Consider the following 25,926-nt stretch of genomic DNA (forward strand, 5'->3'; position numbering starts at 1 on the left):
CAATAAAGCCTGATGCTTCAGTTCTCATCCCATCCAGTATTTTTACCCTCCTGCCTCCAAGTTAACCACAAAACTCACACATTGCAAAGCACAGTTGATTTTGCACGTTCTTGCACTGGTTTTTTGCAGACTACTTTGCACCTAGACCCCTTTCTAGCATTTTGCACTTAGAAGCAAGGGCCACGGCAGCCCCAGAGAGAAGTCGCAAGCCATTATTAGAAAATTACATTGTGTCACCTTTCTAAGCAGCAGCAGCTACACCACCGGTTACATGTGTTGCACAAGCAACAGCAAGGAGGGACATGTCACACCACCCTCCTGCTTTTCTACTGATCCTACTCATCTGGGGGAGGAAATTACTTACGGATGTCACGCTTCAAACTTTGCTTCCTTTATGAGCAAAACCATTAGTGGAAACATCATAAATTTGATTAAAGTATGTGAACATTACCAAGGGAGGTGATTCTGCCCCTCTACTCCACTCTTACGACACCTCCCTTCCAAAGGGCTCCCAGCGCAGGAAAGATATTGACCTGTTGGAGCAAGTGCAGAGGAGGGCCATGAAGGCTAGGGCACCTCTTTCTATGAAAACAGTCTGAAAGAACTTGGCTTGTTTGCCTGAAGATTGCAGGGAGACCTTAGAGTACCTTCCACTACCTGAAGGGGGCTACAAAAGTGCTGGAGAGGGACTTTTTACAAGTGCCAAGTGGGAATGGCTTCAAATTGAGAAAGAGTAGGTTTAGATCGGATAATAGAAATTTTTAACTGAGGGTGATGAGACACTGCCATAAGTTTTCAAGAGAATTTGTGGATGCCCCATCCCTGAAAGTGTTCAGCGCCAAGCTGGATGGAACTCTGAGCAATGTGATCTGGGGGCCAGTGTCCCTGCCCGTAGCAGGGGAGTTGGGACTAGTTCATCTTGAAGCCAAATAATCCTGTGATTCACCTCCGTTTCCCCCACAAGGGCCAGCCCTTGCTTCGCCCCCCCGCTGCCGGGCGGGCCCTGGCCGCACCCGGGGCTGCCCAGCACCCGGCGGTGCCCGTCTCTCATCGCAATATCGGGCCCCAGCCCTCGCTTCGCTGGCACTACGCAGGCGGAACCGGCGAGGGAGCCGCTCGTTTTAGGGCTTTAGCATGGACCCGCACAGGATCGCTTTGGGCCCGCGCCACCCCTCGGTGCCGAACTGCCCGCAGCGCGCAGGCGGCAGCGCCGGCCAGGCCGGCGTGTCCTCACCGCCCCCCACACGCCCACAGCGGGGCCAGTCCGGCACACGCCACAGAGTGTCCTCACCGCGCCCCACACGCCCACAGCGGGGCCAGTCCGGCACACGCCACAGAGTGTCCTCACCGCGCCCCACACGCCCACAGCGGGGCCAGTCCGGCACACGCCACAGAGTGTCCTCACCGCCCCCCACACGCCCACAGCGGGGCCAGCCCGGCACACGCCACAGAGTGTCCTCACCGCCCCCCACACGCCCACAGCGGGGCCAGTCCGGCACACGCCACAGAGTGTCCTCACCGCCCCCCACACGCCCACAGCGGGGCCGGCCCGGCACACGCCCACAGCGAGGCCGCCGCTGTCCGCCGTGCCCGCCCGCCGGCTCTGCGCCCTCCGCCGGTAGGTGCCCGCGGCCGCCGCCGAAGCCCCGGACAGGGGGACGGCGCCGGCCGTGAGCTCGGGATGGCCCTGAGGACTCGGTGCCTCCTCCGGGGGAGCTGGGGGTGGGCAGCAGGGGGGTGCCTCGGGATCGCCCCGGGGAGAGCGGCGAAGCGGTGCTCAGCTATCCCTTAAAACACAGCCCCAGCCCGCCCTTGTGTACGGCCAGCACTGCGCCTGTGCCGGGCTGCAGGGGGAGCGAAGTTAAGGGAAGTATTTTTAGAAAGCACGAGATGTGTTTTTTCAAAGCGGCCTTGATCGTTTCTAGTGACTGCCAGCACATGCGTGCTGCTGTGGTTGCTCTTTGCCCTTCCATTTCTGTGCTTTCTTTCCCTTCGAAGGATATGCCTTCTTGTGGCCTTTCCAGCCCTTTGGGCTTCCTGCTGGACTGAAGTTCACTATCCACTGAATCTCTGTGGACACCAGGGAAAAGAAGGAAAACACTCATCACATACATTTGAAATACTTCTTAATTATCCTTTCCAAAAATACCCAAAAACCTTTAAGTTGACAAGTGTTGTGACTTATAATGATGGTTTGCAATCCTAAAAGCATTTCAAATGCAGTGCTTAATACAGCTAAATAAAGCTGGATTCTCATTAAATTAAAAAGAGCTGATGGTTGTTTAAGATCCATCAAATCTTCGGATAAAACTCCAGAGCTGACAGTAAAGGGAGGAGGAAGGGGCTTTTTCCTACTCACTGGCATACCACAAATTACCCAGATCAAAAGCATTACTTGAGGGAGATGCACATACTAAAAGTACACTGCAGTTCTTATTCCATTTTCTAACTTCATGTCCAACTAATTACTCTTTCTCCATAGATATGAATTACTCTAGGTTCGTGACCACTGTGAGTGCAGCAAGAAAAGCATCTCCAATAAGACTGCTGAGTGAGTACATGTCCCTTCTTCTCAGTTTCTCTGAAAGTATCATTCTATGTTCTGGTCTGTGCTGGGGTATCATGGCTTAAGAATTGAAAAGGTTTGAAAGAAAACTATGCTGTAAGCTGACAAAGCAAGGCCAAATAACTTGACTTTTGTCAAGCAGAGATGCCAAGCAGGTATAAAGAAAAATAAAGTGAATAGCCTTGAACCATTTCAGACATCCAGACAGATGAATGAGTATTATCACTTTAACAAGTGTCTGAAAAGTCTCTGTTACTGTCTCTGAACCCAGGTTTTTGGCACAGTTTGCAGCTGAGTTTATGCTGTGTGTCTAGGAACAAGCGACTGCTAATGACTTGAAATTCAGTCCCAGCATGTTTCTTTCCACCTCGTTTTCCTGTTCATGTCCATAAATGCCTCAGCACCCCAACCCCCGCAGTATTACTACACTTTCCTTTTCCATATTAATCTATCTTTAGGCTAACACATTACATTGTCTTCCATGTGACAGATGGAAGAGCTTAACTGCCTACTTGTTTACTCAGTTGAAACCCACTGAGACCTGACAGAATCCAAGCATGAGATATACATCACTAGTGAAGCCTTCAGGGGTCAATTTCCCCTCTTGGTAAGGGGCTGGCATTTGCTGTTCTGCTTAAAATGCTTCATACAGGTACAGCTAAGTCAAGTAATTCACTGTAGGCATCCTCTTTTTCAAGTGATACATTAATATGCGTCATAACAAAAGTATTAAGTAGCACGGTTCTGTGTAAAGACACATTGAGCCTGCAGTTTTGATGACAGAGTAAAATCTCTCTTTACGAGGCCAAAAGTCACAGGCATAACACAAATTGGTGAAAAAAATGATAAGAATTAACTCTTGAACTCACGTTCAAGTCTGCTAATAAGTACTGGGAAATAAACTTGATAACAGGCCGCTTTTAAGCCAGATCTGGTGTCATCTGTCCTCTCATATCTGATGTAAAACTGTCAAGCCAGGGTGAACATCATACTGTGAGTTCTTAGATTTAATGCAATCAATTGCCCTTGCTGGATTAAGGTCCAGTTTGCACTGCATAGATTGGATCTGGATGATTGTGAAACCGTGACTTAAAAAGCAGGAATTAAGTTTGTTTTTCATAGCAAATTACTTACACAGTGCCTCTGCCACTAAAACTCGGTTGCCAGAAACATTTCCATTCCCTTATAGAAAAGTTATAATCATCTGTCAGTATAGCTGCCAGATCATCTGAAGTGAGACTGAATGAAAAACAGAACAAAAAAACAAAGCTATTCATTTCAAGTCAGTCTAAACAGAAGATCATTAAGCTTTTAAATTCTTGAAGCTCAAAAGACATCAGTCACTACAGTTTTTATAATAGTAGAACTGTCCAGATTGTTTCAAAATAAATTACAAATTGCTTTTTTAATTTAAAAGGATTTTTTGTTTTAGTCTGTCCTAACAGTATCTCCCTCCCTGGGCCCCCCAAACAACTATTTAATCCAAGCAGAAAGGTGAGTTTAAGAAGAGTTATCCTTTTGAATTCATGATAGTTAAACAAGTAAATTGAAAAATAGGACAACTTTTCTGGGCCATTATTAAATATTGATTAAAAGATATGATCACCATTGTAATAATCAAAGTGTAACCAAGGTGTTTTCCTTTTACTCTAGCTGAATTGATGCAGAAGTCTCCTCCATCTCTCATCTCTCTGGCTGGAGGGGCACCAAATCCTAATGTTTTTCCATTTAAGAAGGCAACTGTTGACATTGGATATGGAACTCCCATTGAGATTGGGGAAGATCTGATGAAGAGAGCCCTCCAGTACTCAGCCTCAGCAGGGTATCTGTCACAGCTGCTTGCACTCCAAGATACCAGAAGCTAAGGATCATAATATCCTTTATTATTGCATTTGGTTACCTGTGTTTTTAAAACCTGTTCATAAAGCCCTTTTTTCAAAAAATAGGTTCTTCCCAAAATCCATGTTTTGTTTGTTATTTTTTTAATTTGCCTCACTATTTACATTTGAGTTCAAGTGGAAAATTTCAAGAGTTATGTAAAAAGGAAAAACAAAATCACTTAAAACCCTAATCCTAGTAATTCTCAAGTCAGAGCATTTCCTAGCTGTTAGTATTTGAGAATCCAGACTCCCAAATCAGATATTATTTAAAAGATACTGCATTACAAAACATAGTTTCTATGTTTTCGAGTATTTCTTTTCATTCGGCACCATATACTAAAGTCAGTATGACGTAGAACCTATGGTAGTTGAGTGGAGGTGTTTATAGAATTGTCATTTTTGATACAAAATTGCATATCATTACATTCCTTTAGTGCTCATGTAAACTTCTCATCAGACATAGCACTGAGTCAGGTGAGGACAGGTTTGCAAAAAGAGACACGTGGGGCACCAGTTAATTTTTTTAATTAATTTTCTTAATATTTAAATTAACCCAGCCATTTGTGAACATCCTACAAGATGTTGAGGCATTTTTTGGAAAATGTATTTTAGAAATCTCTGTAATCTGTAGCATTAAGAACTTTGTCACACTGCCACATTTGAGTACAGAATGATCATTTCTAGGAGTGGGTATTGTTCAGTCTCCACCCTGTTTCATCCTTGGCAAATAATTTCTGCCATGATTTTACTATGATAATTTGGTGTATGGACCACAGATGCCCATCTCGTTTTCTTAATTTGATAAAGCAGTCATAGCAATTGCATTTAAGTGTATCTGTGGACAGTTGAAAACTTAGGACTGCATGCTAGATTTGGCAAGGATTTAGAGGAACAGGTTAGCTTTGGCCTATATAAGGTCTTAGATATGCCTTCTTATTCACGTTTCAGGATTCCAGAGCTGTTGTCTTGGCTAAAAGATTTCCAGCGGACCTTACATGATCCCCCCACAGCCAATTACAGTCCTGAGCAAGGACAGATGGAAGTGTGTGTCACAACTGGCAGCCAGGAAGGCTTGTGTAAAGTAAGACCAAAATATTCATATGTTAGAAGCATTTAATTCAGACCATTTATTCTTCCATCAGTTCAGCTATACTTCAGCATTAAGTGCCCTCTATAACTATATGCAAGGTACGGTTTCATGTACTCTTTCTCCATGGATATATATTTACTCTAGGTGCAAGTACAAGATAAGGGAAATTAAATAAAATTGGAGTGGCATTCTAGACTGTCAGGACTGCATGAAAGTTCATGTAACCAAAGAGCTTGTGTATAAAATATACTATAAGGTAACATTTCACATCACTCAAGTAGTGCAATAATAAGCACATAGATGCTTTACCATAACTATTCTAAATACATTTCTTCTTTTTTTTACTTCCTGATTTTTTTGGGTTTTTTACTTCCTGAAATAATTATCATCTCCAGTCCACTCTCACTGCTGTTTGTTTGATTCTTTCTGTCACTTATATGGTAGAAAGGGTATGTCAGAACACTGGTTTTGCATGTCAAGTTGGTAACCTGTCTTAATTTGGCTCTAAAGCAGATTCTTCATCCATTCCTTGCCTTTCTTACAGACAGGATAATTATATGGCTAGGGAATTCGTAGTATCTAATCAAGATTTTTAAAGCATGAAACAAGTCCACAAAAACTGAACAATCTTTTCTTTTGCAGGTGTTTGAAATGCTCATTAATCCTGGAGATAACATTCTTTTGGATGCACCCACATACTCTGGGACACTAGCAGCTGTAAGTATTCCTTATCTACAAAACATTGTAAATGTTACATTTGAACTAAACAGAAGTTTAGTGCCTGATCTGCAGTCTTATAAACGCTGTGTTTGCCTTAAAAACATATCTAAGACTCAACATTTTAGTGTCCAACCATTTAAGTTCATAAATATTAACTCATAGAAGGTTTTCTACTAAAAGTTCTATGAAAGCTATTTAAAGTTCCTTCCAAACACTAGTTCATTTAAGGGCTAAGGTCACATATGGGATTGGAAAGAAATCCATCAGGACCTAGTTTGGTTGAATTAAATTTATAACAAGTGGGTCTGTTAACATGTCAGCATGTTTACCTGAAGTATTTAATGATCAGAGTGTACAATAGCTATAAATAGTATAATGTTGGAATAGGCCTGAAACACCCATATCTAAACACTCATATATATATACATGAGTATGAAGATATGAATTAGTAAGAACTATAGAAAAGGAACAAAGTTTACTTTTGAAAATAGTTTAATCAGTATAAAATTAAATGTCAGCTTAAAATGCGCAAGAGCTGCAAGAAGGGTTAGAATAAATATATCACAAATTCAGTTGTCTCCACTTGTATAAAAATAAATTGTTATTGCTTGCTGTCCTAAATTTGAATATATAGTCTAATCAGTTGTACTTTTTTAGGAATGTATTTTGACAATGCAACGGCTTGCAGTTTTACTTAAAAATGCACAGCACTACATGGTACACATTGAAATTCCACAGAGGAGTGACAGCAAGCTTTTTCATTGGTATTTTACCAATATTTTTTCATACTGTCAACATGTCACTGCAGTAGCATCATTTCATTCTCCTTTGTATTGCTGAATATATCTATCGAGAACAGATTCTTTGCCCTTTGTCAGTGAAGAGTAGCTTAAAGCTCTGGCATTTCCACCAAAGTGGAATGTAAATTGTCAGTAGGAAATGACAGTGCTGTGACCTTAACTGTCTGTGGTGAAAGCATGAGAAGTCCTGAGAGAACAGTTCAGATTTACAAACTCCATTTCTGCTTGAAAAACCAAATGTGATTTCCTAGAGAAGGGCAGAAATTGAACATAGGAGTTTACCCATTTCTTCTGAGTTGGCTTAGTAGGACAAGTAAAGAGTAATGTGCTAAGTTTGACAAGCCTTACTGCAAATTCAGGCACCCTTTTATTTGACACATGAGCAAATGGAACTTCAGATACAAAATCCAAAAGAAAGACTTTGTATAGATGGAATTTTACTGTGCCAATGACAAAAGGAAAGCCTTTGAATTACACAATTATGACAGTTTTGTTTCTTCTATCAACAGCTGAGACCCTTGGGTTGTAATATAATTAATATTCCTAGTGATCAACACGGCATTATTCCAAAAGCCTTAAAAGAAATTCTGTCTGCTTGGAGCCCAGAGGATGTAAAAAACTGCAGCAATCACCCCCCCAAATTCCTGTACACTATTCCAAATGGATGCAACCCAACTGGCAACTCACTGACCGCAGAGCGCAAAAAGGAGATTTACCAGGTATGGAGCTGTGGCCTTGTGAACCATGTAGGTGGAAACAGATAAGTATCAGTCTTGTTTCAATTGAAGGTACCTCATGTGTGGTATTTAGGCCCATTATTGGTCCAGTAGACATTCCTCTTAGAGCTTATTTCTAGCAGAATCTCTTTCACAACAGCTCTTCAGAGGTAGACTATGCCCTAGGTAAACTGTTTTTCAATGGTAGTCCAATAGCAGCTGGTACCTTTGCCATGGGCTTCTGACTGGACATATTGTACATTGCCTGCACAGTTTGAATGCCACAAGGAACAGAGCTTCATTTGCATGCAAGGGTCCATGTACTACAAGTACCATGATTATGCCTATAATTTTTTTATATTTAAATTGGCACTTGAAGGCTTCTATATAATGAATGACCAATGAATAGAATCATAATATGCTGGTTAAAATAAATCTGACTGAATTTGCAGTGTCTTTAACTTTTATTCCTTTTGTTACTTTTTATTATTTTATTTAGCTTGCAAGACAATATGATTTTCTCATAATAGAAGATGATCCTTACTACTTTCTTCAATTTGAAAAGGTAATTTGTCTTTCATAATCCTTAGAACACCTTATTTTCTGGAGAGAAGCTAAGGTTTCAGGAGAGAACTAAGGTTTGAACCTGGACCTTCCTGCACACCTCTTCTTCATGTCCTACCAAGGCAGATGTAGGCCTCACAGTCTGTGCTCCTGTCAATCACTTTCCCCTTTGTGGTATTTTATATCCTGTTAATTAGTGGTTCAAATTTCTCAAGCCTCATACAGGATAGAATTTTTCATTTGAAGACTTCATGTTCAGAGCAGAGCGAGTATGTCACTGAAGCAGCACTTGAAATTTGCAGCCTCTTAATGTTCATTTCTCCCTGTCTCTTCTTTCATTCAGCAGAAGACTGCCTACTCTGCATCTACTATACCCCATTTTTATCACTTTGCCTTTTGGAGAATCTGGGAGTTCTCCCAGGTACCACATATTGTGGTACTGGATAGGCAGCTTCCCTTCTTCATGTAAATTTTCTGCAAATTTCATACATGAATCTACAGCTACTCAGTCTTTAAACGTACCTAACTTAAAAATCAAAATAGGTCTTACAAAGCAGTAAAACATTGGTAGAAGATAAAGGTCAGCATTTTCTCTTTTGAAATATGTTTTTATGGAAGGAGGCAATAAAACTGCTTCACTTAACTCATTGAATAGTACTGTGAAGCTTTGTAAGAAAATGAAGGGGAGAAGATGTAAAAACAGAATTCGAGTAAGGAAAAGGTATGCTGGACCCAGATCTTCACAATTTGGTCATATCTTCTGAGTTAATTTTTTAATATAGCAAAGCAAAATGCTACAAGGCACCATTTTAGTAGTTGCATTACCTGTTTACTCCACAAGAAATCTTGGCAGAAAAGTCATTATTTATCTCTCCTTCTTATGGCATCATACCAATACTTAAACTGAACACTTGTATGCTGATCATGGGCTAAGCAATCATCAAAAAATAACAAAGCTAATTTCTTAAAGACATTCACAGAATATTTTAATCACATCTCAAAAAGCTAGGCTAAACAATCACTTGTCAGCAAGTTACTGCAATGTTTTCCATGAAACACACACTTGAGAAATTGTGTCTTCATAGTAAAGAAAATAATCCCATTATAATTCTTACTAGCACCTTGAATTTTATTTTTTATGTTTTATTCCAAGCCATGGGCTCCAACTTTCCTCTCAATGGATGTGGATGGCCGAGTTATCAGGACCGACTCTTTCTCTAAAATTCTCTCATCTGGGTAAGGCCAGCTGCAGACCACTTAGCATTGCCTATTCAGTTAAAACACAAGACTTTTTATGAAGTGATGAGACATGCCATAGTGTTTTCTCATTTAACTATCCACTTCCAGAATTAACTTCTGGATCAATGCTTTTCACACTCTACTCACTTTCCATGTCATCTTTTGGCAGTCATTTTACTCCAGGTTCTGTTTCTCTGCTGATGCAGATAGTTAAGGTTCTTCCCCCAGGCAACCCATTCTTGCAGGTACCATCTAGGCAAAATGAGAGATGCTGGATTCCACCTCTGTTCCAGGAACTCTTAGGAGCTTTTCTCTCTTCTTTTTTCCATTTCCCTTATCTATCTCTTACTATCCCTGCAAGCTCCCTGAACGTGTAATACAGAAAAGAAACAATCATTCTTCATAAACTGTTCATAGGGTTGTACTGATATCAAGCCTTCCAGTTCTTTCACGTTGTTTCCACCTGCCAGAAAAAAACTAATTTAGCTGTTTTCCATTTCACACAAGTCAATGTATTTGATTTTTAGCTTGCTTTTGTCTGTTAACATAATAGATATAAAAAATTATTGTGAATTCTGCATTGGTATCCGATGGATTATAACCCATCCTAGAGAAAGTAAGGAGACAACATAACACTAAGTGTGATTGCATTTTCAGAAATGAAACTGCAAAATGGTGTGATGCAGTATTATCTTTTCCAAAGACACATGGGTTTACTGGCTCCATTTTTCTTCAAATAAAAGCTTCAGCCAATCTGTAAAGATGGGTAATAAGAATTGAAGCATAAGTAACCATCTAGTTTATCAATCTAAATTCCATTCCTTCTGCAGTAGTGAAAGAGAGTGAAAGAGTAAAGCCATTTGACACTCATGTGTTTGTCAAAGCCAGAGTATCCATGATCTTTCATTATGGGAAAACCTATTTTTCCTTCCCTTTGATTCATGTAATCTTTATTGTTTCAGAGGACAGCTTCCAAACACAGATTATGTCCTGAAGCCTCATAACTAAGAAGCTACTGTAAGCACTAAAACCTCCTAAATGTTTTTATTTCATGACTTTGATATTCGGCTTCTAAATTGTATAACCTGAGGGCAGTATTAGGGTATAGATAAATTTGAATGCATAAGAGATTCTTACACTATCTACCACTATGACCACTAAATGGTTGCACATTTTCCCACATATAACTCAGACAAAGTATTAGCACATTGCATTTCTGTAGTAACTTTTTGTTTGTTTGGTTTCCAGTTTAAGAATAGGTTTTCTGACGGGTCCTAAGCCTCTCATCGACAGAGTTGTTCTACACATTCAGGTGTCAACGATGCACACCAGCACTTTCACACAGGCAAGTACCAAGCCACCAAATGAATTGTCCCAAGTTATAAGAAACCACAAGCAAACAGCTTTGTATTTTCACAGTTGCTCTGCATTTTTGCAGTTTATGCACATTCATTGTCAATTCTGCCAAAGGAAGAGAGACCACCATAGAACTTGGAACCAAAGCTAGAGGGTTGTCTCAGTGCATGGATAGTACAGCTGATTTCCCTTAACCCTCAGATTTCAAGAATCAAGATTTGAAATACTTTATCTCTTCCTGGTAGGTTCATTTGAAAAATGTAAAGCACAGCATGGAAGAAACACTCATTTATTATTTTTTATTCTGCTTTTTAATTAAAACAATACTAGCAGCCCACAAAAACATTTCAAAGCAAGCTGACAGCTACAGCCCCTTTATGGTTAGTAATAAGGAAAGGAGACTGAACACATCTAAATACAGCTTCCATCTTCCAGCTCTGTTAGTTCGTCACAGAGGCACTATTAAAGCGGAGAGGCCAGTGCGGACAGGAAGGTAAAGCAATAGACATTGCCTTCCTCTTTCTCCCCAGTTACCATATTTAGCTCTTCATCCATTTTTCCCTCCCCTCACCCCAGTTTCCAAATAACTGACATGATCCTTGGAGACATCAGTAACATGGACTGTAATGACCTTAGCACTTCTGCTTATAAAGGGCTCCAGGAGACACTGCATGCAATTTCATGTCTGGGGAATGTTGAATAATGCATCTGGCTATGGATCTTTTGATGATTGTGGAACAGTCCTGTTTAAAACATGATATTGATGATATGTTTTATTCCTTTAGATTATGATATCACAGCTGCTTCAGCAATGGGGACAAAAGGGTTTCTTGGAGCATATAGACAGGTAGGGTTATGTCACATGCTGAATCACATCATCTGTCATTCTGCTTCTTCTTACCTACATCTAACATTCTTTGTAGTAAACAAGTCAGAGTGGGTGGACCAGTATTAGGTCAAGTAGGTAAGGTCCAAGGTTGTTAGGTTCACATAAGAGCCCTGAAGAGACATGGTGTGAAGTTGCAGACAGGCAGGGCATGTCACCTACCACTCCAGGCAGACAATCTGCCAGTCCACTAGCACAGATATTCCCTTCCCACCTGAAGGAAACTTGAGAGGAGCCTGAAAGCTTCAAAACAGTGAATAAAGTTTTGATCCCTGCTAGAGCTTTAGGGTCTGTAGCAAAAGCTGAGATCTCTGAGCACAGAATCCATTGAGAGTCAGCATAGCCTTTATAAAGGGAGTTCTTGCCTCACTAAGTTAGCAGGAATTCGCACTCTTGCCATCCTTGATCTCCTGATTGTGGATACAGATGGAAAAACAGCGAGGTTCACCTACACACACTAAACATTGCCTCTCACTCTTAGAGAGTGCACTAGGCTATCATCTAACTCACAAGGCATTTCTTGCATACTGACTGGCACACATTTAGTTTTCATTTATTATGCAGGAGGAGCATAGTTTCTCTTGACTATCAGTGCCTCATTTTATATGCTCTATTTGGATATCATTAGAGCCCCGAGTGTCTCACTTCAGTAGGAGCGTGCTACACTCTGCAAAGGCCTGTAACAGCAACATGAGCAAAACATGCAAAAAGTTCTAATATCTCACTGTAACAGCCACTTGTGTCCCCTTGATGTTCATACTATAAACAGCAATATTTAAAAAAACAACCAGCCATTGCTTTAAGATTTAGGAACATAAAGATAAGTCTCATAGAGAAACTTAGACCACACTTTAGCTCAACTTTCAGCAGCTCCCAAAAAAAAAAAAAATCCCAAATGCATCTCTTCACTTACCTGTTTTTTGTAGGTCAAAAGGCAACCTTGCTCAAGCCCAAAGGCCCTTCTTCTACTTAAACTAATGAAAATAGAACTGCAGTGAGGCAGCTGCAATGCTTTATAACCTTACTGATGAGGCCTCATAGCTGACTGCAATCTCTTCCAGCTGATGGTGAAGTGTTAGATCAGGCTTTGGAGTAGCTACATTTTTGGGGAAGTTTCATCCTACTAATTGTTATTATTTCAATATGTAATGAAAATAGTAACAGGTAGCAACTTTGTAACAGACTATGCAATTTTGGTAAAAACTGCACAAATACTTTTTCATATAGAATGTAGCAATAGATATAGCTGGGCCCCAACACTGTTTAAGTCTCTGGACGTATTGGTATTTGTGTATCAGATGCAATAAAATACATCTAGAAATCAAAGCTATTGGTTCAGAAGCTATTTTTTAAAATACAAATGTAAAATTATTATGTAAATTATGCAAATTGCTAAGGATGTTTTCTCAAGACATGGGAACACATTTGCATTTGAATTATGAACTCAGTATCAGGCATTTCTCTTGTGTCTTCCCCTGCGCAGCTGTGTCATTTTATGTCAACAAAAGCCACTGCACATGACTTGTCCGTGGTGAAACCTGGGTTAGGGTTATTTTTCCCAGTAAGAGATTAAATTATTTGAATGTTTTACTTAAAGTATGAAGGAGATAGGTTCAAAAGTTTAGAAAAGGGGAAGCTGTCAAATAGTTATGACAGGTTTATCATGTGATTTTCTTTTTACCTTGTCAAATGTCGTTTCCTTGTGTACCTGTTTCACAAATTCAACCCAAATGTACAAATATTAAGTCTGTGCTTTTGCATATGTTTAAGTCCCTAATTTTTTTCAGTGTGTGTGCTTTGTGCAGTAAGTACTGTTAACAAGACTTGTATCTACTGCTGTAATAGACAGAATGGATGTAATATATAAAGGGTTTCTATGATATGTGTAAAGCTGAAGAAGCAGCTGCACAGGGACTTCCTCTGTCTGGTTGATCAGTGCTTTGTTGGAGACGCAGTGAAGCAGTAAAGACTTCTTGTATATATATACAAAGTTTTATACACACAGTATACTGTGTTGTGCCCACCTAGGATATGCTTATATTTCTATTAAACGTGCACTTGAGTTGTTCAAGTAGAAAAGCTTTGTTTCTGCCTTCAGAAACAAATAGACTCTGAAGTTGTATGAGTTCATGACTTTGGATTGATAATTTGTTTTCAGAGTGGTGGACTTCTACAGGATCCAGCGGGATACAATGCTCACTGCTGCTGACAAGTGGTTAAAAGGTCAGAGTGGAACACAGATAATCACTTAAATGTTTTTGCTAGCTATTTATCATCTTTATGCTCAAGAAAAATCACTGAAGTTCATCTCTTGACTGAAGTGACAGATAAGCACTATAAGCAAATCAATTGCTTATAATTGATAAGCTTAGGACAAATGATATATTTCTGCATTTTTATGCTTTCTGGTAGGATAGAGAGATAGATGGAGATGAAAAAAGGTTGCCACATTATTATTTAAAACAATTTTACAAAGAGCCTGTATTTCAGTTCATTATGTTCTTATACTTTCAATGTTTAGAATCTCTGTCTTTAAAAAATCTCTGAAATAGTGACCTTAATTCAAAAGATGATACCAAAAAAAATTACTATAGCAATAGTGATAATAATGTTTGTATCAGCAAATCCAAAACACCACTGAATCCATGATGTATCCATTCAAAGTAGACCATAAGTTTCTTCCTTGATTCCATTTTCTCTCTCTTTCTTTCTCCAGACTTGGCAGAATGGTATCCTCCTGCTGCTGGCATGTTCTTGTGGATCAAAGTCAAGGGTATTTCTGATACACAACAGCTAATAATGGAAAAGGCTTTGAAGAAAGAAGTATGACATATGATTTAATGACTTACAATCTTAAAATGAAGAAAGGGAGGGATAAAATATCTGTATCAATCCACATGTACACACATAAAAACGCAGGGGAACTTGCTGTGCACCATCATTAAGTCTGCAAGTCAGGGCACTGTGGAATAGTTAGTTACTGGTTAACAAAATATTTTCATGACTGTTCAGATGCTAATATTAGTTTACTTAAATTGAAACCAATATAACATATGGTACAATATATCATTGTATATAACATATATATAAAATATTAGTATATGTACCTATTTGTATGATGGCTGTTCACCATTTTCTTTCAAGGAGAGAAATTAAGTTTGGTTTTATTTCTCCAATTCATAAGACCCAGCACTGTGTAGTGTGTAAGCTACACCGGAGATGCTTCTAAACATTGGGATGATACAAGCCAGACCTGGTAACCAAAACCCAAGACACTTTGGCTTTATTATGAAAAGTCTGGTTACAGTTTGCATATTTTTGTCTCCTCATTTTGAAGAAAAGAATATATTACCTCATGTTCTGATACAAGTGTGTAAGCACTGAGCTTTTTTAAATTTAATTTAACATAGTGTTTTAGAAGTGTGAAAGTGGTAATAACTGTGTGGTTAATCACTTTTTCCTAGGTATTACTGGTTCCTGGAGGAGCATTCAATATTGATAGTTCAGAGCCTAGTTCTTATGTCAGAGCCTCCTTCTCTCTGTCTTCTCCTGCCCAGATGGATCTGGTGAGATTTTTTTTTTTTTTACGTTCTTATCAAGACAGTCTCTCACACAGTAATGCTCCCTTATTTTTACATTGTCCTTCATATATTTTCTTCTTGAATGTTTGAGGTTTTAGTCTGTAGGTGATTAAGCAGTACTTTCACAGCAGTATAAGCTGTTCCTTTAGCAAGATATTCATCCAAATGACCTGCAAGGTACCAGATTTTTAGGACCACTTAGAATTTTTCTGTGTATCTCATACATGCAGTGTCTCACACTTAAACCTCCTAGACATTATTTATAAATGCTTTACTGAAGCCAGAGTAAGTAATAAGACCTGCTATTTGCTGAAGTATTAGCAGACATCATGTGTCTTTTAGACTTTGCATTCCCAAGATTTTGAGATTGAATTACTGATGTTCTTTTGTGTGTGTGTTGGCAATTCTTTGTAAGAAAGAATATTGTTTTTCTTTCATACAATTTACATACTTTTTTTTTTTATTACTCATGAACTAACCTTTTATATGTTTTAGGAGCATTTTTGATGTTATTTGGCTCTATCTATAAAATCAGTGGGAGAAAAGATAGGAGACATTTGTGCAGATTTAATACTGGTTTAATTAAAGTGCTTGAAACAGTTCAGTATTTGTAGTTGCACTTTCATGCAGTTGTGAAGGTTTGTAGGAGATAAGTGCTTCTATTGCCTTTTTAGTTCTTCAGTATTTCTTATATTTTTTCCTTTTTCTTTGTTAAAGTAATTCATACCTCTACTATTGACAGTCAAGCTGTATTTTTATATGCTTCCCCACTCAACTGTTCTTCCTTTTTTTCACTCGTGGAGTCTCTGAGCTATAATGTTAAATTAAAAGAGATACACTTTCAGGGATCACTAGTTTTTCAGAAGTTACATCTGAACTCCAAATAACCTTTAAACATCAAAATATGCATTTTTCTGTTTCAGAAATCTCTGCCTTTTGTTTGCAATCAGAGAATAGGAAGCTTTGTGCAGTCAAAGCCCATAGGTGATTTTATAAAAGGAAAAGAGAGAATATCAGCAGAACTTTGCATTATAAAATATGGATTCTATATGGTTAGGGCAGTTTTAGTAGCTTTACAAGTTTGATGTGTTCTCTATTCATGTAATACTGAGATATAAATGTGAACCATATTTGTCATTGCAGGCCTTCAAGAGACTAGCTGACCTTATAAAAGAATCTTTGTGAAAAACCTAAATAGAGCTCTTGCAGTAATAAAAATCATCTCCAGAAAATAATAACATTGGATTTCATGAGAACACTTTATAAACAAGCACAATACAGTGGATACTTCCTTAGATCTTTTCAGCTATAAAATAAAGACAGAAAATGAAAGTGAAAAACAATTTATAATTTACTAATTTTTTTTGACAGGACATTGCATTACTAAATTTATCCAATTCAGAAACATTTAAAATACTCACAACCAAAATGTTCTGTTTCCTGTAAAATCCATGGTTTTGTTAGATTTGGATTGATTTTTGTTCTGACTTTTGTTTTCCATTTGAGTTGGGAAACAGAAATCATTTACTTAGAAAGTCGCACTTGAGATGGTCTTAGACACTAATACTTCTCACTATTAATCTCAGCTGATACATTCCTCCAAAATCTTATGTTGGAATTGTCTTATGTGTCACTTCCATTCTTGTCCTACTGTATGGCATCTGGTTTTAATGATCTGAGGATTGGTATTTAATTTTACTGAAGTTTTGTCAGATTAAGCTGATGTAAGTATGTTAAAAATTGAAACTGATCCAGCAAAATGAGGCAATGATTACAAATAAACAGAGGTCCCTTGCAATTTGCAAGGGCATTGCAGCTCATTCTAATTTTAAAACAAATTCTGATTGCTGATTTTTACGTCAGTCTGTGAATAATTACTCTGTACTTGTGTTAAAAAATCTCTGGTTTGCCAAGGCATATGGATGTGCTAAAGGAGCTACTCTTGCTTATTCGATCAGATGTGGTTTTGAATGGAAAGTGTAAGTAACTGAACAGGGGACATGATGGAATGGACTCTACCCTGACACTGCCAGATTCAAACAAAATTAAAAAATAAAGAAATATTTCAGTCTCTTATCCCTTGGTTATTGTCATCCCAAACATTTGATACTCAGCAACAGCTAAAAAACCTTCAAAACCTTCAAAAGTTTCAACTGAACTGATTCTCCGAGGCTTCCCATTTGGATTAGTGTCTTCAGTTTTCTTTACTGTTTGGATGAAAGCATTGTGGTTTTCCACCAGTATCAGATGGCTGTTTCTTTCTGTGCAAGTATTCAGAATTTCAAAGTAAAACATTGTTCAAGGATCTAGTTAGCCATTCAGCAGCCCAGGCAACCCAAGCAAATAAGGGCCAGGCACAACCTTGCTTCATTGGAAGTTTCACAACAGGCATGATTTTAATACTTACAATAATTTTCATTCCCTCTTTTCCCCCTAGTCATAAATAGCATGTGTCACAACAACCTAGCATAGATTATGCCTTTCCCAGAATCCCTCCAATATTGGCAGGATCATTCCAGTGCCTCCAGCCCAGCATCACTTTTCATGTCTGTCTCAAGCCTTTTAATATAGTCACACATTCGTGCCTTCTTGAGCAGCCTATCTAAGATCAATCCTTTGCTCAATTCCCAGATTACTGCAGCTTTTAGCTAAATTCACTGGAGAGGAACTGACATAGGTGGACAAGGTGGTGCAGTGGATGGGGCTGGCTCCTCCACAGAGTCAGGGTGGGCTTGGGACCCATGGAGTGATAAAGTGTAGGGAGAGCCTTCAGGCCCAAATCTGCTCTCAGGGTGCCAACACTGTCTTTGAAGACAAGCTTGTCCCATTTTACACGGTTTGATGGTGCTAATGGGGGATCTAAATTAGCAGTGCCTCCTGTGCAGTGCTGCTCAACAGGAAGTATTCACATCTCAACCCACTTCCATAAGCATGTGTAAAAATTATGAAAACTCTGATGTTGTTATCAGACAATTTTTATCTTGGGCTCAATTGTGAAAATTATTTCATACAACAACAAATTGATGTGTCTGTTTAATTAAAATAATATTTTTATAGAGGAATAAATGTAAGCATTTAAGACTGATTTTCGTTCTCGTGTAAATGCTATTGTCATTGTCAAATATTTTGTTGTATTGTTATTCATCCAAACCTGAATTAGATAAACATAATCAAAATACCATTATTAAGTAAGCTATAAATTGGTGATGTGTTGAATAAAACACTTTAATTTTCCAAGATCTAAACGTTAATTTGGTTGAATGTAAGCAAAATGTAATTCCATTTATGCCACATTACCAGGTTTTGCTATCAGCTAATTTAATTTAGAGAGAGGTTGGTTTCTTTTCCCAGCTGTGGTGAAGCATATATAATCAAATTAATATCCTGAACAATGCAAATTGAACAATGGCAGTGAAATCCTATATGCACATGCAGTTTCCCTGAACCTCTTAATGCACATTTTCTGGTCTCTTGGGAGAGAGCTTTCACTGTTATTAAGTGTTCATGGAGGAAGCCACTTGAGACAAAAGGAAAAGGATGGGCAACGTGTTCGCATAGGAAGAAATGACACGGCAAATGGAAGTTTTGGGTTTCCCTTTTCACTTCATCCATCCGTGAGCAAATAACCTCTCTCATTCATAGCGGGGTTTAAGCCATCTGATGCAAGTAACTCCATCTGCCACTGGGGAAAAGATGCAGAGGAAAGGAAGGGTAGGGCTCAGTGTGGTGAGCACAGCCCCCAGTGCTGCCCTGGTGGGGCAGTTGAGGAGGAGGTTGCTGCTCTGCAGCAAAGAGCAGCAGAGAGCCCTGCAGCGGCTCCCTGCAGCCTGGTCTTACTTCTGAGTGAGCTTTGAGTGCCCATTCTCTTGTACCTCTACTCTGGTTCCACTGCCTTTCACACTTTCGGCAGACGAAAACCACCCAGAAATACTGGGCAAACTCTGGACATTTACAAACTCTATTTGCATTTCAAAAAATTTACTTGTATTTCAGTTCTACTTGTATTTTTAAAAAAATCTCGAGACCTACAGATCTGCAGTTCTGTCGGTCCTGCCTTTGCAGTCTGGTCTGTGACCTACTGAGGCAAATATGTAAAAAGCTACCATTGAGCTGTGCAGTGCAAGTCCTAATCTGTCTTGTTTTCTTTATTGTTTAATAACAGGTTTTAAGAAGCCCACTCTAGACAATCTCATATGGGAATAGAACAGTTGCAGTGTTTGAACTGTAATCATTTTGAATAAAAATGCAAAGAAACATGCATTTTCATTCTTCTAATACTGTTCCCAAGAATACCATGCTGTACCTCACTTTTCTCCTAATGATCACGGAAACTATTGTGCAACTCTGCAAAGCACAGAAGTCACAAGGGGAGAAGAATAAGGGTCTTGCTGATTCTTTTCGAGAATTAATATCCCAGAAACATGTTAACAAATCTGGTTACAGATAGAAGCTTTCCTATAGCTTCACAGAATGTAGAGAATACCTTCAGAATTATATTTTCTTTTTATTTTCAAATTATAATATATCAGATCTAGGTTGACCTAACAAGTGGATATGCTGTGATGTGGTCTGGAAAAAATTAACACGAAAATATTTCTGTTCCTTGATGTACACAGAACTTTGACTTTTTCAACATTTGGCTAATAATGAACTGAAGATACTTTCTTGCAGTTTCACCCAATAAATTAGGCATTGACAGAGGTATATAAAGTTCTTCTGACAATATCAAATTATTTTATTGCCTTATATGGAATGTATAATTTAATACACTGATAGTCCCCCTCTCACAAAGACTACTAATAAAGTGGAGAGATGGAAAGACCACTTCAGTTTTCTTGGTGGATTATATGAAATAGTATTTTCAACACAGTTCCAAGAACTTGGAAGATGTTACTTAATAAGAAAATAAGCTAGTTTCTGCATCCATGAGGAAGACTGGCAAGAGTTACAGTCTTAGTACAAGCCTAGCTAGGGAAGTTTTAAACAATTTTAGGCAACCCACTAACATTAAAGCAAACGGCTAAAAGGTTTTAGTAATGCCTGAGAAAGAAGATACTTTATTACAAACCCAAACTAATAGAGAACAGCTCTGATTTTTACAGATACTGGATTAACCCACACTTTTGCATCTCTGCTTTTGTTTTTTTCTGGATTTATTTGTTCAGCTCTTTTTAAGGATGTTTTCTACCCCTAGGGCACCCAGGTGACATAATTTTTCAGTAATTAAAGCCAATTATTTTCTTACAATTACCACTATATCTTTTTTTATCCTTTACAGATATGCTATTACCTTATTCACTGCATTTTTTGTAGGTCACATGATGCATAATCCCATCAATAACTAATATCTGGCTGGTGGCTAGTCTGACCCAAACACTTAACACAGCCAGCATCACTTTAGGAGACCAGCACTAACTTTAGGGAGATGTAACTCAGAAGAGTAACTATCTGGAATATAATATTGCCTATATCTTCAAGTAACAGCAGTTATGCCAAATGAATAAATGTGTTATTTCTTTCTGTCTCCTAATTGGCATAATGTTTCCCATTTGTAGCTTTTTATTTCTTTTTATTTAGCTATTCCTGCTTATTACCCTAGCAAGTCTGTGATAAGCCATAAATGTTAGATTAGTTCCCACATAATAGATGTGAAAGAGAGGACTTTTAGAAAGCAACATGCACAGATGGTTCAAACTCTGTGGGTATCAATCACGCTTGCAAGTGGTGTTTACTGTGAACAAGAATCCCAGGGACTCATGAGGTTCAAAGCCAAAGGAAATCATCATCAGCTTTATAAGAAAGGCCATGCATTTTCATTACCTCTGAGAAGGATATCCTATCTTGGTTTTAAGACTTGAAATGATGGAAGACCCACCAGAATTATCTGTTGGATTAAAGAGCCCTTCATTACATGGCATTCTCTCCAGTCATGTCGCTTGTATTAATTCAGCTATTTCCCTAAAGTCAAAAGTAAGGGATAAAAAGGATATCTTTCAAAAGTCTGAAGCTGCACTCCTAATTAATGAATTTTCAAAAGATTTTCCATAAATCTCCTCAAAATCTACCCTAATCAGGGTAAAGATATTTCCCTTTAAGGCAAGAAGGTTTTGTAAAGTAGATAAAACAGTGGATAGGAAAGACACCAATGGAAAAAGATTCGGTATTGGAAAATCACTTTCTGGTGTCAAAAATAACGAAATCATGTTTTAGCCTTTTATGACTATCGTATTATCATAAATAAATATCGACATATGATATCAGGAGCATTTTATTTTAAAAGACCATTGAATCCACCTTGTTTTGAATCCTGGCAATTCAGGTCTTGGGCTACATTGTAAAAGTGGCATCCAGGAAACTTAATTTGGAATTCCTTACCTGTTGCACCAAAGCCATGAAGGTGGGATGGGGTAAAAAGTTCATACGATTCCCTCACTGTTATAGTAACACTGGTTTTCAGAGTGGGTGAAGTATTTTGGGAGGTGAAGTCCTACTAATTTTTTATATTAGACTCTTGAATGACCAAGTTAGTTTTAAAACAGAACTGAAATTCCTAAGATCATAGCATCTTAGATCATAGTTTTAAGAAATCCCATTTAAAAAGCTACATGATTCAAAACTGTAAGGGCAAGAGGAAATCTTTGCCACATTCTTGCACATTTCCTGAATTAAATGTTGCAATGCTGTGAGTACACATCTAATAAGACTGGAAAATATATTTACAAACCGATTGATATTGAGCACTGACCTTTCTTTTGGTGTTTAAAATAAAATATCAGTAATGCTCAGGACAACTGAAGTAAGAAGGACAACACTAGAGCTAAGCAGAGGAAGAAAGGAGAGTGGGACACAGCATGTAAGAAAAGTCTAGTGACAAAAGACAAGTAGAAATCTTCCCCAGAGCCAGACACAAATAGTTGACACTTGCTCTGTTAGATATGGTTCTAATATTCATTCATGGTTCTAACCATACTTTCTGATTGTGAAATGGCCTTCTTTGTCAAGGGACAAAAATATTTTACTTCTCTAAAATTTGTATCAAATTGTATATTAAGGATGATAAACACCAGGCTAAAACAACCATGTGTAACTATGTAACTACTGGCACTTCAAAGAATCTTATAGAAAATTTGGCTTACTCTGTTCCCCAGGCTATAACAGAATTCTTCTAATATCTTTGCTAACATCTTTGCCTCCAAAATAGGCATTCAATAGCTGTCACAGCTTGCTTCCAGTAGCAGCTTCACAGACCACAGAAAATACAATATGCTGTGATAAATGAGCTACACAAATGTTTTGCCCCTGCCAAAAACTGAAAGTCACAACAAAGCCTTGCTCTTGTACCTTAACATTACACAGGATTTTGTGCAGGCCAAATATATAAATAGATCTGAAAAAGGGATTAAACACAGTGACTTGGAACAGGACTATAAAAGGCTTTTGAACACAATGATCTGTGTGGTCCATACTAGGATTTCCTAATCCAATGATTGCCTGAATGGGAAAGGATATCAAGGGATCACTAAATACTTCCCCATTTTTTATGCTCTTGCTTTGGCCATTGACAGACAAATCATAGTGGACAAAAGAAAATTTGGCTTAACTAATATGACGATACAGAAGTTTATGCTAGCTTTTCTCTGATTTAGCAAGGGCTGTTCAGCTAAGACATATTATTGTGTAGGAAGTGAGTGACAGTGAGAATTAAAATCTGGAGCCAAGCTATAGAGCAATTCACAATTCATGCATAGGCACTGAGTCAGTTTACTGCTGAATTCAAGCTTTTCCTAAGGTCACATCTTTTTTCCAGTCTTGTGCTCAGCTCAAGGCAGTGGCTACATTATCATGCAGAGTCTGTATACAATATCTCATTTCCCCATTGTAACTGCAGTTGAATACAGATGTACTGCACAGCTGCATTGGAAAAACATGTTGGTTACGTACCAAAGAGAAAAAGATCCTGATGGTGTCACCACATGGGCAGAGGACTGCAAAAGGTTTTTACCTGAATTTCCTACTCTTTTCTGAGTAATTCCAAATGAGTCCCTTTAGTCTCTGTATCCCCACGGCGATAATGAGCTAATATCCTTTGTAAAGGACTTTGATATACAACGATGCTATTGACATTTCCAGGTACTTACATCATCAAATTACATAGTAGAACGTGACAAAGAATGCAAATTCATGTGACATTATCTTTGTAATGGCTGCAAAGAGGAATATTATCCTTTTCATCTTTTGTGATTCAAAGAGGTAAAAATTCTTTTCTGAATTTCCTAGTGCTTGGGGCATGGGGAAGAGAGCAAAAATGAGAATGTACATCCCATTTTTAAGAATCTAAACTAATAGCCCTTGTATCACTTTCATGCTAGAAGGGTTCTCTTTCCAGTCACTCTGAGGGCAGTGGAGAAAGAGAGGTGAATCTGGATCAGGAGGCTTCATTGCTCTGCATCACTAGCTGCACTCAAGGCAATTTCCCCATCTCTCCCCAGTGAGGAAACAGAGGACAGGGAGGACAACCTGCTGACCCAGGCTGCCATAGTGCTCCAGCCTCTTGTACTGCACAGGTCTGAACACAGGAACTGTGACATGCATTTAAGTGATCCTGTGCTAAATAAGGCAGCTGGATATCACATGCTTTCTAACCTGCCACAGTGGTTCTCACATGCTTAAGCTGACTGACTTTGAAGTGGTATTTGCCTTAAAATCTTACTATGGCAGAGGATCAGAGCTGTCACAGAATCACAGTACCTGTCATTCGTAGATCCCTTCATAACCACTTCCTAAAAACATCTCCCAGACTGGAGCTATTGCAAGAACTGGTTCTGTGTTTTCATTTCAATTCTATTTGAAGCATAGGGCTGGTTCTGGGAACTCATCTACAAAAATGTCAATTTATGAAGGCCACAATGTACACATCTTCATCTGAATTATTCACATTGGTTGATATAATTAAACTTTTCTCTAGATGAGGTTTAAAATTGGGTCAGATGAATTGTATTGTTAAGGTTCCTTTTTCCTTCTGTAGTCAGTGACTCACTTCAGTACAGAGGATATTATTTTAGTTACCAAAAGCTCTGTGAGAAGAATCTCATCTTTTAAAGTTCTATTCATGACCTTACATTCTTGTTATTTTATGTCATGCTGGATCTCCTACTAGAGATGTGTGTTAGTGGCAGCCTAGTAGAAGTTTTTAGAAATTAATGCAATTTATTTTTCTTCGTTAATGACAGTAGATAGTAGTAGGTTTGGTGTTAATACAACTTAACTCATTTATAAATTTCAGTTTTTCCCTTCATGCCTTAAGCACCAATATTTCTGTTAGTGGAAGCTGAGGGCCTGATACATCTGCTATTTTTCCTCCTGGATAACCACTGCTCCAGAATAGTGACAAGGAAGTAACCCCACAGTGTGCAGACAGCTGTGGTTCTCTGCACTCTGTAATATCCTTCTCATGGTAAAACTGGATTCTAGTCATATTGTTAAGCTCATACACTCAACCCGTCATATTTGCAGCTTAGGGTGCGTTTTTACAGCAGGCCTGAAGAGTTCACTTTTCTACTTAGCTGAGATCCATTAAAAATAAAATTGGGCCTTTTAGCTTATCCCAACATTCTGATTATCAGCACAGTTCTATGAATGCAGATCTCAGAGAATGTCTTGGCACTTTCACACACGTGAGTACCAATGTGCCCTTCCTTTCCACATATTCCAGCTTCACTTTCTTGCATGAGATTAGGCAGCAGCAGGGTTACAGTGCTGTCAAAAGCAGAAAATGTTAAAAAAATATTTTGCTGGCAAAGGAAATTTTTAAAGGAGAAAACTTTTTATGATAAGTCTTATCAATGTTAATATGGTCCACATGGCTGTGTTAGAAGAGCATGAATATGTAGAACCTTAGTGTGTTCATATAAAAAGAATAAAACAGACTAGAAAGCAATGAGTGGCCTCAAACTAGTGTCATTCACCACTCCATTGAAGAAGTGGAAAGATAAAATATTTTAGCAAGTCTCCAGGTGATAATATTTAGGAAGAACTTAGCCTCTAGAACTGCTGGCCTGCCTCTCAAACTGTAGGCAAGATCACTAACTGAGAAAGCAGCATTCAAATTGTTAAGCAGTTATAATAATGTTTCTTGCTTGGGTGCCATTATCCCAACCTTTTCATCCATTAAAAGAGTCTTCCTGAAGCATGCAGGTAGGTGATGGGTTTGTATTACTACATAAAATTTTGATTTTCCATTGCCAAAACCAGCATAGGTACATAAAAGTCAAATTAACAATAAACATGGCATAGTGCTGCTGAATATGAACTGCCCTGGGTGAACAGATGCATCTGATAATGTTTTTCAGGAGAAGGCGTTTGGATTTATATTGTATTCTAGGGCCCTATTTCTTCACTCAGTCTTATCAGCAAAATAAGATTTTATTTCCTCTACCAGATAATATCAAACCAGGTCTGGTTTGCCTTGGTTTGAGGTGGCAATAAGTTTGTAAGGTAATAAATTACTGAAACAGTTATGACTTACCCT

General features: G+C 38.5%; 1 protein-coding gene across 2 annotated transcripts; it reads left to right on the forward strand.

The window, feature by feature from the left end:
* Positions 1–1,370: 1,370 nt before the first annotated feature.
* AADAT (aminoadipate aminotransferase) lies at positions 1,371–20,200 on the forward strand. Of its 2 annotated transcripts, none has more exons than XM_014878560.2 (14): positions 1,371–1,618; positions 2,483–2,551; positions 4,220–4,388; positions 5,395–5,527; positions 6,179–6,253; positions 7,566–7,775; positions 8,272–8,337; positions 9,490–9,572; positions 10,824–10,920; positions 11,717–11,778; positions 13,976–14,040; positions 14,534–14,640; positions 15,282–15,383; positions 16,542–17,474. In XM_014878560.2, exons 2-14 carry the CDS (start codon positions 2,485–2,487, stop codon positions 16,581–16,583), a joined length of 1,278 nt encoding a protein of 425 aa, XP_014734046.2. In that variant the 5' UTR covers positions 1,371–1,618; positions 2,483–2,484; the 3' UTR covers positions 16,584–17,474. The 2 variants fall into 2 exon arrangements, with proteins under 2 accessions (XP_014734046.2, XP_088019720.1); XM_088163594.1 differs by lacking the exon at positions 16,542–17,474 and adding an exon at positions 19,561–20,200 and having other exon boundaries at positions 1,396–1,618.
* Positions 20,201–25,926: the final 5,726 nt, after the last annotated feature.

The sequence above is a fragment of the Sturnus vulgaris genome, chromosome 4, assembly GCF_052056855.1.
Source record: "Sturnus vulgaris isolate bStuVul1 chromosome 4, bStuVul1.hap1, whole genome shotgun sequence".
Lineage (NCBI taxonomy): Eukaryota > Metazoa > Chordata > Aves > Passeriformes > Sturnidae > Sturnus > Sturnus vulgaris.

Bases quoted from the DNA above. Each gene is read 5' to 3' on its own strand.
- AADAT (XM_014878560.2), top strand. From the start codon at position 2,485: ATGAATTACTCTAGGTTCGTGACCACTGTGAGTGCAGCAAGAAAAGCA. The intron at 5,528-6,178 runs GTAAGACCAAAA...TTTCTTTTGCAG, and splicing joins GCCAGGAAGGCTTGTGTAAA to GTGTTTGAAATGCTCATTAA. The intron at 10,921-11,716 runs GCAAGTACCAAG...TTATTCCTTTAG, and splicing joins ACACCAGCACTTTCACACAG to ATTATGATATCACAGCTGCT.